Source organism: Sinocyclocheilus grahami, unplaced genomic scaffold (assembly GCF_001515645.1).
Source record: "Sinocyclocheilus grahami isolate Dianchi unplaced genomic scaffold, SAMN03320097.WGS_v1.1 scaffold1002.1, whole genome shotgun sequence".
Taxonomy (NCBI): Eukaryota; Metazoa; Chordata; class Actinopteri; order Cypriniformes; family Cyprinidae; genus Sinocyclocheilus; species Sinocyclocheilus grahami.
The window spans coordinates 549,938-566,380 of NW_015506181.1; the positions used below are offsets into that span (position 1 = coordinate 549,938).

Genomic DNA, 16,443 nt, shown 5'->3' on the forward strand with positions numbered 1-16,443 from the left:
TTAGATGTACATTTTGCTTCTGTAAATCTGTCTAATCACTTATTTTAATTTTATTTCTAGTTTATATACTTATACATTAGTAATTAATTTTACACTACATGTTTAATACTTTTTATATATTATTATATTATTATTTTTCTTTCTGTTAATACATGTGTACTATTTGAGAGAGAGAGAGAGAGAGAGATCTCACATCACAAACCAGCTTCATCACTGTGTCTGTCACGCGACTCTGTTCCCCTTTCGGCTCTGTCTTTACATTTATTTTGAAAGATGAAGCTCGCGATTATGGTAAGGGGTGCTACAATTCCGATGAGTGCTTGCGGTGTTCGGCCAATCACAATGCACTGGGTCAGCTGGCCAATCAGAGCAGACTGCGCTTGTCGGAAGGAGGGACTTTGTAGAAAACTAAGCGTTTGAGAGAGGCGGAGCATAGAGGACCAACAATAATGTACAGTATTTGAAAAATAATGTGTTTTTTTTAACATTAAAGCTTGTCAACATATTCTGTTACACCAAATACACAAAATAATGATCTTTTAAAAAGCATCATATGACCCCTTTAAATAAATTCAGTTGTAATTAAAATTTTCTAAAAAAAAAATAAAAAAAACTCAGCTTCTCCTCTAAACCATAGGGAGCCCTTTTACATTACTATAAGGTTACAGTTAACAACAGAGCCCAAACTTAAATTCAATTACTAATTATTTTTAACAATATTAATTAACATTCAAGGCCCTGGAAAGTTTTTGAAAATAAGCATACATAGATACAGGTCCTTGAAAGTGCTTGAATTTATTTTGTGCAAGATGTTTTCTGGGGAAAAACCCATATGTTTCGCCAACACTTCGTGGCCTATGCATATTAACTTTCTTGATTTACCTTATTTACGTGCATTTACGGGTTACGTTAAGTGTTTCCCGCGTGAGGTACTTTGTGTTGTACGTTGCCATGATGTTCACGCAGGGCTCCAGACTGCCACTAAAAATATTAATTTGTGAGTTAAGTTTTTGTTGAGGTCGCCATTGGAGACTATATAGCCTATATTTACATGTTATGACAAAGATTTGCATGTGATGCCTTTTCCTGATTGTTTTGCGATCGCATCATTTGCTATGTTCACGTATTAAACTGAGACGATGCTGGTTTTAGTGGAAAAAAGAGTTTCAAACAGTCCTCATCTCTGCAGCACAGCAGCATTGTCACACACCTGATTAACGCAGCTCAGTAGTTGTGCAAGTAAAAGTGCACAAAAGCAGATTCTGTTTTGTGCACAACTTGAACAAACTACAACAGGTAAAGCTGTCGCCTGTTTGGATATTGGCAATATCGTTAACAATTCTCATTTATAATCATTACTAATATGGCTTCTTATCAAGATCGTCTATATGCTGTGTTCTGTTAATGCATGAACTTCATATTATTTGAAGCACACTTGCCGTCCATTAATCGCAAAAAGCTTTGTTACTTTTTAATAAACAAACGTTATCAGCTTTAAAATTATGCCAAATTCATAATTAAAGGCGCGATCGCTTTAGCGCCTCAGTTCAAGCGGCAAGTGAACGCATTATATCTTTCTCTTTACTACTATAGTACATAATGAACATGAATTAACATCAAAACATAGCCTATTTTATAAGAAAGCCTACAGTACAACTTACTGAAATGTCTCGTGTAAAACCTCATTCAGTGTTTCAAACTGCGAAAAAGTGTAAAGCTTGTAAACATTGCAACGTAATAATACATTTACCTCAGAATAACCATTCGGTGTCCATAAGCTAATCAGTCAGCTAGAAAAATAACTATAAAGAAGAGCATTTTGCTATATTTATGCGCTATCGGATGCTAGTATTTTTACTTAACCTGTTGTCTACATGATTCAACTTCTCCTACAAAATTGCATTTTACTAATGAAGAAAAACAGACTGAATGCGTGAAAGACATATGACAACATTTATAGGATACACTGAGGAGCCCAAACTATACTCAGTGGCCAAGTGATGCTTATGGTCCATGATATTTGTACAGATTCTGTGTCATGAACAGTTCTTTGTGACTATATATTTCAAGTTGGAAAAGACGTTAAGTTCCCACTTTAAGTGAACCTTAATTCCCAGGTCATCTACAAGATCAATTAAAATGCTGATATATTCAAGAAAAGATGAGACATAAACGCATGAAAGTATGATTGAAATGTTAAAAAGTAATAATAAAATAAATAAAACACGTTTATTCTGTGGCGTCTAAAAAATTTTCTAATAGGAGCCAATGGCCTACTTATTTTTTTGTTTGGAGCCCTGTCAACCATGCACGAAACTACTACGATGACACCTCAACGTTTCTCAAACACACACACACTGTTAAACATTGCAAAAAATAGGCTGAAACCGCTGAAACGTGATGCCTGGAAAATGCCAGTTTCAAGATATTTGGCTCACCAAAGATGATTACAAAGAATGGCTTGCCAGAGATGAAAACTGTAACCATGTATCTTACAAGGTAACACCATGTAACCTTGCTCTCACGTGAAATGTGTCCCCGCATTAACAGGGTGGCCGCAGGTTCTTAAAAAATCTTAAATAAAGTTTTCCTAATAAAAGGCTTTAAAGTCTTAAATGTCTTGAATTACGATTCAATGGGTCTTAAATATTTTCGGTCCCAATTCCGCAAAAATGTCTCCAGTCTGACGGACCCAGTGACTGTTTAAAGTCATTGGACAGACAGATTTCCCCCTGCTGTAGTTACTGCTACAGTTAGCTGACCAGCCTCCTAGCTAGTTTAAAATGGATTAATGCAAGTTTACTGAAAATCGGCTCTAGAATTTTACTTGCCCGACCGGACAAATAGCCTGATTAAAACTTAAGTGGCAAAAAATAACCAGTGAAGCATCGAAATGCAAGAATGATTCTTCTGATTTTATTACATACAACGTAAACAGCGGTTGATAATGGACAGTGTATTTCTGGTATCAAGGTCGCGCTATTTAGGCTCGTGCTGCCGGTTTCTTTGTAAGACTTTTATGGAGAAATCAAATGAGTGTATGAAATGAACAAAAGAGCTGAACGGCACACGAAGAAACTGCTCGGGTAAAAATTCAAAATGTTAAGTTTTTTTTTTTTTTTATAACATGTAGTTAAGCAACATACTATGACAAGGCAAGGGAGCTAATTGCTGAATATTCTCCTGATTGCAAATGTTACATTGATTTTAAACTAGGTGAGTAGTCACGTAATTAGGTTACTTACATTTTAGACACAGTATCGACTGTTTTGTTCTGTTTCACCAACTAAAATAGTTCCAAACAAAGATCACAGTAGAAGTATAGCGCGATCTATACTTCTATAGATTGTTGCTATAGATCAACACACAGCGGTGTTTTGTTACTGAATGATTCAGAGTCACTAGACTCACTCATTAAGTGACTTGCTGCCACCTACTGGCAGGGTTAGTATGTTTAAAAATATGTGTTTCCCCCCAACATTTCCATTTTGTATATTCAAAATTGCATTTAAAACATTAATCCCATAACATTAATGCAGTTGTAATTGTGCAATGTAAATTAATTTGTTTGATAACCGCCTTAGTGTAAACTGAATCTATTGATCAATTGTAAGAATTTGACATGAAATATGATGCATACATTTAATAAGGTTTAAAAAATGGCCTTTATAAAAGTAAATAATATCCTGAGTTTAATAAAAAAAATATGCAGATAAATGTAAAAGCCGACAGAACACAGATCAAATATTGCTTCGGAATAAATTGTTTACACCACCAGAAATCTTGGTCATGCGGTGCTTTTGTGGGGATATTTTGTATGGGATATTGTCTGCTAATATGACAAGTTTGCTGTATATCGTAATAATAAATAGCATGTTTGACAATATTATTATTATTGTGTGGGAACCCTGACAAGCTGTTTTAGTGACGTCTTTCCGCGGTTGAAACACTAATTGAGTGATTACTTGAGGGGTGAGATGTTCATTCATGTATATTTCGCGTTAAAACTTGTAATAAAGAGGAAGGGATGAATGCGTTCATTCGCGCTGCCATCAGAACTGAGACGTTTATACAGCAATCTGTCGCGCCACATCAAAGAGCGCCAACGCGGCATTTATTGTATATAACATAAATATATAAAAGACGTTCTCGTTCTGGGTCTAAATAAATGCAATTCTGGTCAAGAAAAAGAGAGAGAAGCAGCAATTGTGAGTGGGGTGGCCAACCTTAGCCCTACCCCTGCGTTAACTGTTAATTTGTTTTACTGGAAAAAACTGGAAAAATGAATCGCTTGTGTGAACGCACTAATTTTGACAGCACTGATATAATATAAATATATATATATATATACATACATACATACATACATACAGGTGCATCTAAAAAAAATTACAATATTGTGAAAGTTCTTTTTTTTTGTAACCTATTTCAAAAAGTGAAATTTTCATATATTCTACATTCATTACACGTAAAGTAAAACATTTCAAAGGTTTTTTTTTGTTTGTTTGTTTCTTGAACTTGGATATTTTATTGAAGTAGTAATCCAAGCACCAGAAGCAGCCCACTCTCTGTAAGTTTTCTTTAATTGAACAATTATTAAATAATTAAATTCATTCATTCATAGGCTATATGGTTGCAATAGTAGGCTATTTTAGTTCAAATTTAAGTGCCATTGTTTAAAAAAAGATATTATTGACTAACATTTCATAGATATGCTTCTGTTATGCTTTCAAATTTCTTGCCATTTGTATGCATGTAATTTCACAGTATTTTCACCTCCTAAATTACTACACTACTTGTGCAGTCACAATTCTATAATGGTACAATTTATGAAGACATTTTTTTTGTATGACATTAAAATTATTTTTAGAATAATTGTACATAAATAGGTTAAGCAAAACAAATGTGATTTATTCCTGAGAACTTTTTAACTGCAGGCAGACATGGTACAGTAGTCCTACAAATACTGTATTTTGTTGGAGATATGCGAGCAAAAAATAATAGATTACAAAAATGGATAATAGAAAGCACAAAGGCGGTAAAAAAAACTTGCACTGAAAAGGCAAGTAAAAAAATATATAAAATAAAGCTGTAGAAAAATATGAATTACAAGTCTGTAGAGAAGAGTGCACTATTGCAGACCTATATACTGAAGTTTTAATTACATTATTGTAATAGCTATAGTCAGTCGTGAACTAAAGTGGGCCGGTCAAAGGCATGAAACTCCAGGGCTGAAAATTACTCCCACTCCGGCCCTGTTTTTATGAGCCATTTTCCGAAGCTTTCTCGCTTCTTAAGACGGCCACCGTCAATCACATAAGCACAGCTCTTTAAAGGCACAATATGTAATTTTTCACCGCTAGAGGGCGCGTATTCAAAACAAACAAAGAAATAAAGGCGTAGTTTGATGAGGCGTGACTGAGTGTGGAATCATGGGAGTTGTCGTCTTCATCCCCACAGCTGAAGCAATCCGACGGGACTCGGGCAGAAATCATGTTTATGGATGAGCTTATGATTTATTAACGTAGTCGTATGAAACGGGGTGAGGCTGAAAGCCATCGAAGTGAAACAAGGCAATTGAACAAGCGTGAGACACGGCTCGAAAGCAGCGGAGCTTTTATTATGCCACAGTCGAGCGCTTCCGCTCCTTCCGGTCGTGTGTATGTGGGGTAAAGCAGCGCTGTTTTATCATACTAGATACGTTTGAAAGTTCTGTTATAATGCTACTCTGAGCGGTCGTCACCTGTCTAATAAAATGCGTAGCATATTAAAGCGTCTTTGGTGTGAAGACATTTTTTTTGTATGACATTAAAATTATTTTTAGAATAATTGTACATAAATAGGTTAAGCAAAACAAATGTGATTTATTCCTGAGAACTTTTTAACTGCAGGCAGACATGGTACAGTAGTCCTACAAATACTGTATTTTGTTGGAGATATGCGAGCAAAAAATAATAATTACAAAAATGGATAATAGAAAGCACAAAGGCGGTAAAAAAAACTTGCACTGAAAAGGCAAGTAAAAAAATATATAAAATAAAGCTGTAGAAAAATATGAATTACAAGTCTGTAGAGAAGAGTGCACTATTGCAGACCTATATACTGAAGTTTTAATTACATTATTGTAATAGCTATAGTCAGTCGTGAACTAAAGTGGGCCGGTCAAAGGCATGAAACTCCAGGGCTGAAAATTACTCCCACTCCGGCCCTGTTTTTATGAGCCATTTTCCGAAGCTTTCTCGCTTCTTAAGACGGCCACCGTCAATCACATAAGCACAGCTCTTTAAAGGCACAATATGTAATTTTTCACCGCTAGAGGGCGCGTATTCAAAACAAACAAAGAAATAAAGGCGTAGTTTGATGAGGCGTGACTGAGTGTGGAATCATGGGAGTTGTCGTCTTCATCCCCACAGCTGAAGCAATCCGACGGGACTCGGGCAGAAATCATGTTTATGGATGAGCTTATGATTTATTAACGTAGTCGTATGAAACGGGGTGAGGCTGAAAGCCATCGAAGTGAAACAAGGCAATTGAACAAGCGTGAGACACGGCTCGAAAGCAGCGGAGCTTTTATTATGCCACAGTCGAGCGCTTCCGCTCCTTCCGGTCGTGTGTATGTGGGGTAAAGCAGCGCTGTTTTATCATACTAGATACGTTTGAAAGTTCTGTTATAATGCTACTCTGAGCGGTCGTCACCTGTCTAATAAAATGCGTAGCATATTAAAGCGTCTTTGGTGTTTCCATGCTTTCTACAAAACAAAACCGGAAATCGAGGGGTTATGACGTCATTGGCAGGCGACACAATGACACTATAGACACGGTCCGTGTCACTAGTTAAAATTGCTTATTTCTCTGGATTTAAACATTCTTTGAAACATTTGGGATAATGGAAGTACACAAGTCAGCAAAATATATAGCACTGTTCTAGTGATATCTTTTTGGATATTTTAATTTAAAAAAATCTTGCATATTGTGCCTTTAATTGCGCTCTAGTCTCTGGTCAAACGTGCTCAAACCACTGTAGCCTAATGTAATCTATTAACTACGCACATCATAATGTTTTAGGCAAGTAGGCTACCATATTATGACATAAAATATTTTAATAAGACTGAATTTGCATTTAACCTGATCACGTTTAATAAAGACATTTTAAGTTTAAATATAACACCGCATGTCCACGATTATTCAAACAATGAACAAATTATACCGCGAGCACAGAACATTTAGATTATCAAAGAATATCACTGAATTCAGTCTAGCGTGAATGTAAGCACTCTAAAAAAAAATAAATAAAAAAAAAAGGCTATAAGCTATAATCAGTGATGTCTGCAGTGTATGATGAATTAATCTCTTATTTTTACATCGCATGTACATCACTTTGTTGTTTCTGATGACCGAATTTGCCAAAGTGCACAGATCAAAACTTTTGCGCGTTTTGCGTATCAGCAATGTTAATAAAAATTAATAAAATCCCCTTAAATAAAAATATTAAAGAAAAAAAATCTTGAACTCAAATCACAAAAACACAAATATATATTGGTTCGCATGTATGTTAATCTATTTTATATTAGGATTTTGTCAAAAATCCCCCGCCCCCAGCACCCCCCAGATAAAATCTGTTCCCGCAGCTATGCATTTTCCTGATCAGTCATTGCGGTCACTTCCAAGTATTTCAGTACATAGTTACCCCTGGCCATTCCTAGATTTAAATATTTACTTTTTTGACATTCCCATTCCAGTTTCTGTATTTTCTTAAGAATTGAAAATTCATGGCTCTTTGAAAGTGTACTTGATTTCTTATGCTGTTACGTTGTCATTATATCAGTGACATAAAATGGTCTTAAAATAACAATAATGTCATACATTTATCACAATTATTTCTGGTTCAATTTATTGTCTGTGTTATTGTGACAGGCCTACTGATTTTATAAAGCTGCCTCAACATGCCACTTTTTATGAGCCTTTTTCTTTATTGCAAACCTTTCTTGTCTTCAGGTAGTTTAAATAAGGTGACATATGACCCCATGAACAGAAACCCTTTATACTGCGGGGCAGATCACACGGCCCTCTGGGAACTGCAGAAGGTATTGAGGCTGATACAGTCTTTCCATTCTTCTCATTATCACTGTGATCTGTGCTCTGACGTTGTGACCAAGTGAGTGTTATTTCTTTCAGCTGTCCTTTCATTTCCATCCCTCCGTGGCTCTTTTTGCTAAGACTTTATTGCAGGTAACAACTTTCTCTTGTTTAAATTCAGGTCAAAATTGTATTTTGTAAACAAAATGTTACACACTCCTGGTCTTATTTTGAAAGATTTTTCATTGCACAGAAAAAAATATATATTTGTCTTTTGTAGTTTGTAATTGTTTTTTTTTTTAATCATAGTAACCTTATCCACCTCTGAAATAACTGTTTTGGTTGATGACACTTTAAGCTGCAACAGTTTTTTTGGTAAACCAATAGTGAAATGGCTATTTAGACATTGTTTTAGGCTGCTGTTGTTAGTAATAGTCTTTCTGAGATCTTGCCAGTTCACCTAAAAATAAACGGTTACATTTATTCATTTAGCAGATGCTTTTATCCAAAGCGACTTACAAATGAGGACACTACGTAGAAGCAATCAAAACCAACAAAAGAGCAATAATATGGATGTGCTATAGTTGAGTTGGGCAGGTCATTCCACCAGGAGGGAACATTTAATGTTAAAGTCAGTGAAAGTGATTTTGTGCCTCTTTGGGATGAACAATAAAGCGACGTTCACTTGCAGAACGCAAGCTTCTAGAGGCACATAACTCTGAAGTAATGAATTTAGGTAAAGGGTTGCAGAGCCAGTGGTGGTTTTGTAGGCAAACATTAATGCCTTGAATTTTATGCGAGCAGCTATTGGTAGCCAGTGCAAATTGATAAGCAGAGGTCTCATTAAAGATTAATCTTGCGTCCGCATTCTAGATTAATTTTAGAGGTTTGATAGAACTGGCTGGAAGACCTGCCACGAGAGCACTGCAATAGTCCAGCCTGGATATACTCGCATATAATCACATCGAACATTTGTCTACATGACTGGAAGTGAGGTTTAGACGGCATTACTTTGAAATCTTCAAACTTCAGCTTTTTAAGCAACTTAAAACTTTTGTCCATCAAAGTTTGTCTTAACAAAATTTATTATTATTATTATTATTATTCATTTGACCCACAGGGAGAGTTCATCCTGTACACAGGGGATCCGCTTCAGGACTTCACACTTATCCGATTCTTAGATCGTTTTGTATTTAGGAATCCAAAGCAAACGAAGGGAAAAAGTAAGCAAACTCTGCAAAATGCCACTTTGGACTCTTGAACTGGTGACTTCATTCATTTTGCTAAATGTATCCTTTACATTCTAGAAAACACAGATGCTACAGTGATGCAGCCCAAATACAGGAGGACGTTCAATAATATTCAGTCATTACCTGGTGAGTCCTGTATCGTTGTGTGTTGTGCCAAAAAAATTTATTTAGCATATTCGTTGAATTATTATAGAATTCAGATTAGGGCTGCATGATAAAATCGCATGGGTGATCTACAGTTCTGTGTATTAAATGCCACTCCATCTGAAAGCATGTGATGGAGATTTACTACTAATCACAGAACCGGCTTTACTGACGAGATGCGCATGACAATCACATGCGATTTATCGTGCAGCCCTAATTCAGATGGTGAGCAGTTATATACTACTATACTATACATGCACAGAGTTTACATGCAGTCCAATCAGATGAACAGCTGCTCCTTTTTTCCCTCCAATATTTTCTAATTTAATACTATTAAAATTTGTGAAATTAGTAAGCCAGTAAACAATTGCCAGTTTCAATTGTTTCATTACGCCAACCAATTTTACAAAGATTTAGGGATATCTGGAATGTGAAAGATCTAGAATTTGCAATATAGTAAAATTTGTGAATGGAAATAGCTCAAGGGCAGATTTTTATTGCTACTTACCCAATTTTTTTAAAGTTTGAAATCTTGGCTAATGACAGCTGTAATGCTCCAATGGAAATTATCAAAAATTTCCAAAAAAAGCTGCAAACCTTATGAGTGCTTTATTTTCCAAAGATTTAATAAAAATATTTAAATTGCACATAAGTTACTTTTCATAAAAACTCAACAGATTTATTCAGACTTAAATATTCATCAAGAGAAAAGGTAAATAATCTCCCTTCTAGAGATTTTTTTTTTTCCCAGCTAACTAACAGAACTATGAACACTGGATATCGTTCCCAAGATAAATGGGGCATTAGTTGGCGAACGAGCTGATTTTTTTGTGGTTAAAACACAGGTACATGATGCATTTCAGTAAGTTGTACTACTGTCATGTGTATTATATTTTGTGCTGTAACTAGTAAAGAGGAGATGACTGGTTCATGTGTGCTCTGTGCTGCCACTTATACAATGCCAAAACGAACTTTGTGAAAAAATTAACAATCTGAAAGTTGAGACTTTTTATCAAAAGTAAGATTATTTTGGGTGGGAGGAGCACTACAAATAATGTTTAGTGAAATTTTGCTCAGGCATCAAATGAAAACAGCTTAGACTAACCCTTTAAATCCCAAGATCTATCTTTTAGTTCATCCAAAAATTAAAATTGCCATCCTTTACTCACCCTCACATTGTTCCAAACACTAGACATTTGGTTAAGATATTTATGAAATATGAGAGATTTATGTCCTTCCATCGAAAGTCCAGGTAACCAAATCTTAAAATATCCAAAAAGGCATCATAAAATGGGGGTAAGGGGGTGGGTTGGACATTATTGTAGATTAATTAAATAATAACACCTTGTTTCTGTAACATTTTAGAGCCAGAACTGTAACAGCCTGGTTTTATAACAAGCTATGAGGAAGAACAACAGTCAGATTTGTTTATTTGTTTGTTTTTGTGCAGTGAACTGTGAAGAATATTTGGCCAAAGAGGAGAGTCAGATACCTGTGGATGAGGTGTTCTTCTACAGGTTAGTAGAGTCATCCATCAAATACAAATGACATTCAAGAGAGGGCTAAAATAATGTAAATGTGCTGTTATGTGTCACTCAGGTACTTTAAGAAGCGAGATGCAGAGAAACGGTGGAAAAAACCAAACAGAAACGAGGACAATGAGAGTGTGGAAGATGTTGACGATGATGAATTTGAGAGGGTGCTGGGTAGGCCCAGAAATTGACACGGTTTTTCTTTATTCTTTAAAGTTTCATGTGAGAAACCTGACCAAAATTTTGTCGCCTCAGATGTTTATGAAGGAGACAGCTTTTTCACGGAGTTCAAGGATGATGACTTGGACTTTGCAGGGTATGTCCAGTACTGTTTACACCGTTGCATCTTCATCGTGTGTAGTAATGACACTGCAGGTGTGGTGGAAAGCACCGTTTTCTTATATCCTGGTTGATAAGGATCTAGTATGTAAGAAAAGAAAAAGTGGGGGGAAAGCAGATCAAATTAAAGACCCCTTTGATGCGTTCTTTCAAATGAAATTATATTTTTCAATATAATCAAACTCAAAATATATTAGAAATGGTGGAATATATTTTGACTGTTGCAGTCAGCAGATAAAAAGAAAAACACTATAGTTGTAATTCACAGAAGCAAATTTAGTACTTATGAACTTGCATGTATTTAGAATGAATTCAAGCAGCGTAGTAAATGTCAAGACTGTGAACTTTTACTGTGTTTTACTGTATGCTACACAGTACTACGCTGTATTTTAGATTGTCCTTTTTAACAGTTAACAAATAACCGATAACCACTCCTGCAAGTGATGTGAGAAAAAGATATCCGTCTACGAATTAAGATTTTTTTAAATAATTTTTTGAACAAATGTTGTATTTCATCCCCTATTAAATGAGAAACAAATTAATAAAACATGGCTACGATTTAGCTAAAACAATTAAACCAAAAAGAAGGGACGGTTATGGATTAATAACGTCCTCAAGTTCTCTCGGGATCAACAAAGTCCACACACAATGTAAATTAGAGATTCATTGTGCAGTGTTGTCAACTTTGAGGAGCGTTCTTTACAATTTAAGTAAAATTTTTGTTTTTCATGCAGCCACATATAAATGCAGGACTGAATCCGCTAAATTATTGTTTCATTAGTCACTAAAAATGCTTTGACATCATTGACAGTGATAACCATAGCAATGAAAAATGAATGAAAATCAGTGTTGGCTGAATGTGTTTGTTAAATTATGACTAACTTAGTAGTTAAATTTTTTTTTTTAGTTAAATCATAGGAACAAATAAATAGTTTTCTCACTTTTTGAAGGAGCAATTGAATAAAAAGTGATCAGTTAATTCACGGACATTATATTTTTCGACATATAATGCAGGGCTCTTTAAAAGGGAATGGATGTGCCAAAAAAAGGACATAATGAATAAACATGCGCATGATCTGTTGAAATGCATTTTACAAATTATTAAATGTTTTGTTTGTTACATTAATGTGGTCACATATTGATGAGTAACGAGTTTCACATGTGACTGGGTTGTATTTACCACCACATATACATGGTGGCCAAACTATCTTTGTTGCAGCAATGTGATGCCCAAGTCCAAGAAAGGTCGAGATAAAGATGGAGAAGATTCTGATGATGACGATGAAGATGATCTTGATGATGAGGAGGTCTCTTTGGGCAGCATGGATGAAGACTTTGAAGATGAACTTGAGGATGAAGGTGGAGAGTTTATGGACATAGAAGAAAAAGATGATGATGATGATGATGCAGGTGTGTCAAATCTTTCATTATCAAAGTTAAAAATAAGTATGTCTTCGTAATGTCAAAGATAATGCAAAATGAGAAATGGAAAAGATTTAAAGGCTGGGACACACCAAGCTGACTTCAAAGAACTACCAGCGACAAACGCCGACGGTGTTGTCGCCTCGCATCAGCAGCATCTGGATCAAAAAGCTGCACTTGAACACACTGCTCAGACTACAGCCGACTGCAAACTAACACGTTCTGTGCCTGCGTGAGGAATTAACTGTCTATATCAGCAGCTATCAATAGTAAATATTCGTCATTCAAAAGGACAAACCAAATCAGAGATATACGCAGATATACAAAAAGTAAACAAAGCAGCGCTTGCTTACCATTTTGAATATCAGTTATGTTGAGCCAATTAAAATGAAGAAAATTATCATGTTATGCAAACATTAGCATATTGGAATGCTTGTGTAAGATCACGTAACATTAAAACAGCCTTCTCTCTGTGCCGCCTGCATTTACTTGCTAGTTTTCGTCACTTTTGATTTAATTCTTGAGCACGGACTCGTTCGCTAAACTGAACATCCAATCAGAGTTCTCACTTGCGCCGATTACAATCTAACCTTGAGGTCATGAACGCATGAATTAACGTTTCTGCATTTGACATTGAGAGCTTAGGTCATCATTTAGATATATTTTTGAGATGGAAAAATGCAATTTTACAAATGCTAGAAACGTGGCTTTCAAAGGAAAGATTGCTATCAAATAGCACACCTAGGTTCCTAACTGATGACGAAGAATTGACAGAGCAGCCATTGAGTCTTAAAAAGTGTTCTAGGTTATTACATGCGGAGGTTTTAGGTCCGATAATTAACACCTCTGGTTTTTCAGAATTTAGCAGTAAGAAATTACTCGTCATCCAGTTTTTTTTATATCGACGATGCATTCCATTAGTTTTTCAAATTGGTATGTTTCGCCAGGCCGCGAAGAAATATAGAGCCGAGTATGATCAGCATAACCGTGAAAGCTAACACCGTGTTTCCTGATGATATCTCCCAAGGGTAACATGTAAAGTGTGAAAAGTAGCTGCCCTAGTACTGAGCCTTGAGGTACTCCATACTGCACTTGTGATCGATATGATACCTCTTCATTCACTGCAACGAATTGATGGTTGTCAGATAATTACAAAGGTTTTTAAAAAAATTATATATTGCATGAGTAAATAATAGTCAGAAATAGTATTCATTTAAAACTATTGCAGCTTAAACTTTTACGTATAAAGTTGTTTCACTTTTGATACATTATCGCATTCGATAAAATATTTTATGGTATTGAGTGTTTGTCATAGCATTTACAATTGAAGCTTTTCTTTTGATATAATTTTTTATATGCATTACAGCAACCTTTCTGTTTTAATTACAACAAAGATGAAACCATGTTTTATTATATCCATGTGGTATGGTAATTGTGGTATAAGCAGAATAAATGGCTCTGGAACAAAGTATTGAATTATAGCACTTTGCCAGTTCCGATTAATTAGCTGGTTCAGGTGTTTGATTAGTGTTGGAGCTGAACTCTACAGGATGGTAGCACTCCAGGAGCAGGTTTGGCTACCCCTAAAAATGGACTTTGAATAAATAAAAAAAAATGGACGAGGAAAAAAAAAAATCAAGTATTTTTGTAAGATTCACCCCTACATTTTCCCAATCAGCTGAATAAATTCAGTTTCCTGTGTGTGTGTGTGTGTCTGTGTGTCTGTGTGTGTGTGTGTGTGTGTGTGTGTGTGTGTGTGTGTCTGTGTGTGTGTGTGTGTGTGTGTGTTTGTAGATATGCCCCTTCGTGTTCCCAAGCATGTGTGTATATTCTTTGTTGTGTGTGTGTGTGTGTGTGTGTGTGTGTGTGTGTGTGTGTGTGTGTGTGTGTGTGTGTGTGTCATCCAAAAGGTGCTCAACCTGCAAAGAAGAAAAAGAAAGGAAAAATGGAGGACCAGTCGGTGTTTGCATCAGCTGAAGAGGTAGATGATTTATTATGGGCTGAATTAAACAATGTTACACTTCACAACATATTTTACATTTTTTTAAAGATTAGTATTTTGTTTTCTGTTGCAACAGTGTTACTTTCATGTTTTGTATCACTCTGATTTCACCCTCTTTTCATGTCAGTGAACGTTACAATGGTCAATTAGTACTTTAATTGGTGAATTACACCAAGGCCATTTTTGCAGTCACTTTACAGTCTCCAGTTAAAGCAGGGTGACTCTACCTGCATATTATATATGCAATGAGCAAATTTATAGACTGTACATTTGTAAATAATTCTTAGTAAATTAGACACATTTGCACGTACATCACCTCAGAAGAGAGGAGATTTTAAGCCACTTTAACAAAAATCCCGCTGAATGAAAAGAAAATGTCTTTCTTTTTAAACAGTTTGGCTGTTTGCTGGAAGAAAACACGAGCTTGAAGTTTGACAACAATGATATGAATGCAATGGCCAATACGGACAAAGCTGGTGAGTGCTGAAAATAGATTTGTTTTCCAAAAGAAAAATGAGTTCATACACAACAATATAGAGTAATATGTTTTATCATTCCAAATTGTTCAAAACGTTTCTGTGAGTGAAATCTGTTGGAAGAAACTTTAGATTTGCTGCTTTTGTGGAGTGAAATCTTACCTCATTCTCCTGTGTCTCTTCAATCAGATGTTAAGCAGCTGAAGTGGGAAGTCAAACGGAATGACTGGATTCATGGTAGAGATGTCAAAACTCTGCGACGGAAAAAGGCCATGTTCAACAAGAGAAAGTTCGGAAAGGCCCAAAAGCTGAAGAGTGTCAAAAGGAAGAAGTGATGACCAGAAACTAGAATAATAACTATATCTTTCTCCCACTTGGTGGACCAGACCTCCTGATCTGCTTCACCTGAGCCTTAGATTCCTGTATACGGGGGAGGGGGGGGGAATGCTTCTAAAATATACTAGTTGTAAAGTGGTTTAGTCACAGGCGTTTGCAGTGTTGTATTAAATCCAGGGTTCATACATAGTTTAGAAAATGCTTTATTTTATCTGTTATGCTTGAATGTTTTAAAATGATAATATCTTGTGTACTATCTAATGTTTTCCGATGTTTTTTTTTTTGTTTTGTTGGTCATCACATACAGAATTGTTCAATTCAGTGGGCATCAGTAAACATATCGAGCACAATATTCTTCCACCAGTTCAAGTGTGAACCTACAGTGTTCATTTTCCGAGCATATGAAACATGTCAGCATATTTTTTTTCCATATTTTTTGCCATTGCGTCACAATATTTTAAAAAGCAGATCAATATACAAGTATAAAACTTTGTGCAGAAGCTCTGTTTGCTTGTAAATCTTTATACCAGCTGTAAACAGGGCCCTGGGAATGAAAAAATTATAATTAAAGAATCTTCCCAAACACCCTCTCTTTAACAAAACTGGAGATGAATGAAATAAGACTACTACAGTTTACAATCATCGAGAAATAACCTGAAACAACATGCACCTGACCAGTTACATGAAACATGGGTAATGTGAATTTGATTCACATCTCATGAGATGTTCCTCATTGGACAATGTCTCTGGGCTACCCATATTTGGCTTGATGGTTATTTGGAGAGGAATAAACTCCTTAACATTAACAAAGCCAAAAATATTGGGTTTAGGCAATCTTGGCTTGATTCACAATGTGTCCAATGACC

The 16,443-nt window shown here is 35.6% G+C and overlaps 1 protein-coding gene across 1 annotated transcript in view; it reads left to right on the plus strand.

Annotated features, from left to right (window-relative positions):
* The window catches only part of cebpz (CCAAT enhancer binding protein zeta), a 25,031-nt gene extending 8,871 nt beyond the window's left edge, over positions 1-16,160 (plus strand). Inside the window, exons 5-15 of the mRNA XM_016250697.1 lie at positions 7,996-8,084; positions 8,176-8,229; positions 9,197-9,299; positions 9,384-9,452; positions 10,921-10,987; positions 11,070-11,176; positions 11,258-11,318; positions 12,561-12,751; positions 14,674-14,744; positions 15,160-15,241; positions 15,431-16,160. Coding sequence (XP_016106183.1) covers positions 7,996-8,084; positions 8,176-8,229; positions 9,197-9,299; positions 9,384-9,452; positions 10,921-10,987; positions 11,070-11,176; positions 11,258-11,318; positions 12,561-12,751; positions 14,674-14,744; positions 15,160-15,241; positions 15,431-15,576 — 1,040 coding nt within the window. The 3' untranslated portion in view covers positions 15,577-16,160. The remainder of the gene's footprint in view (positions 1-7,995; positions 8,085-8,175; positions 8,230-9,196; positions 9,300-9,383; positions 9,453-10,920; positions 10,988-11,069; positions 11,177-11,257; positions 11,319-12,560; positions 12,752-14,673; positions 14,745-15,159; positions 15,242-15,430) is intronic.
* Positions 16,161-16,443: the final 283 nt, after the last annotated feature.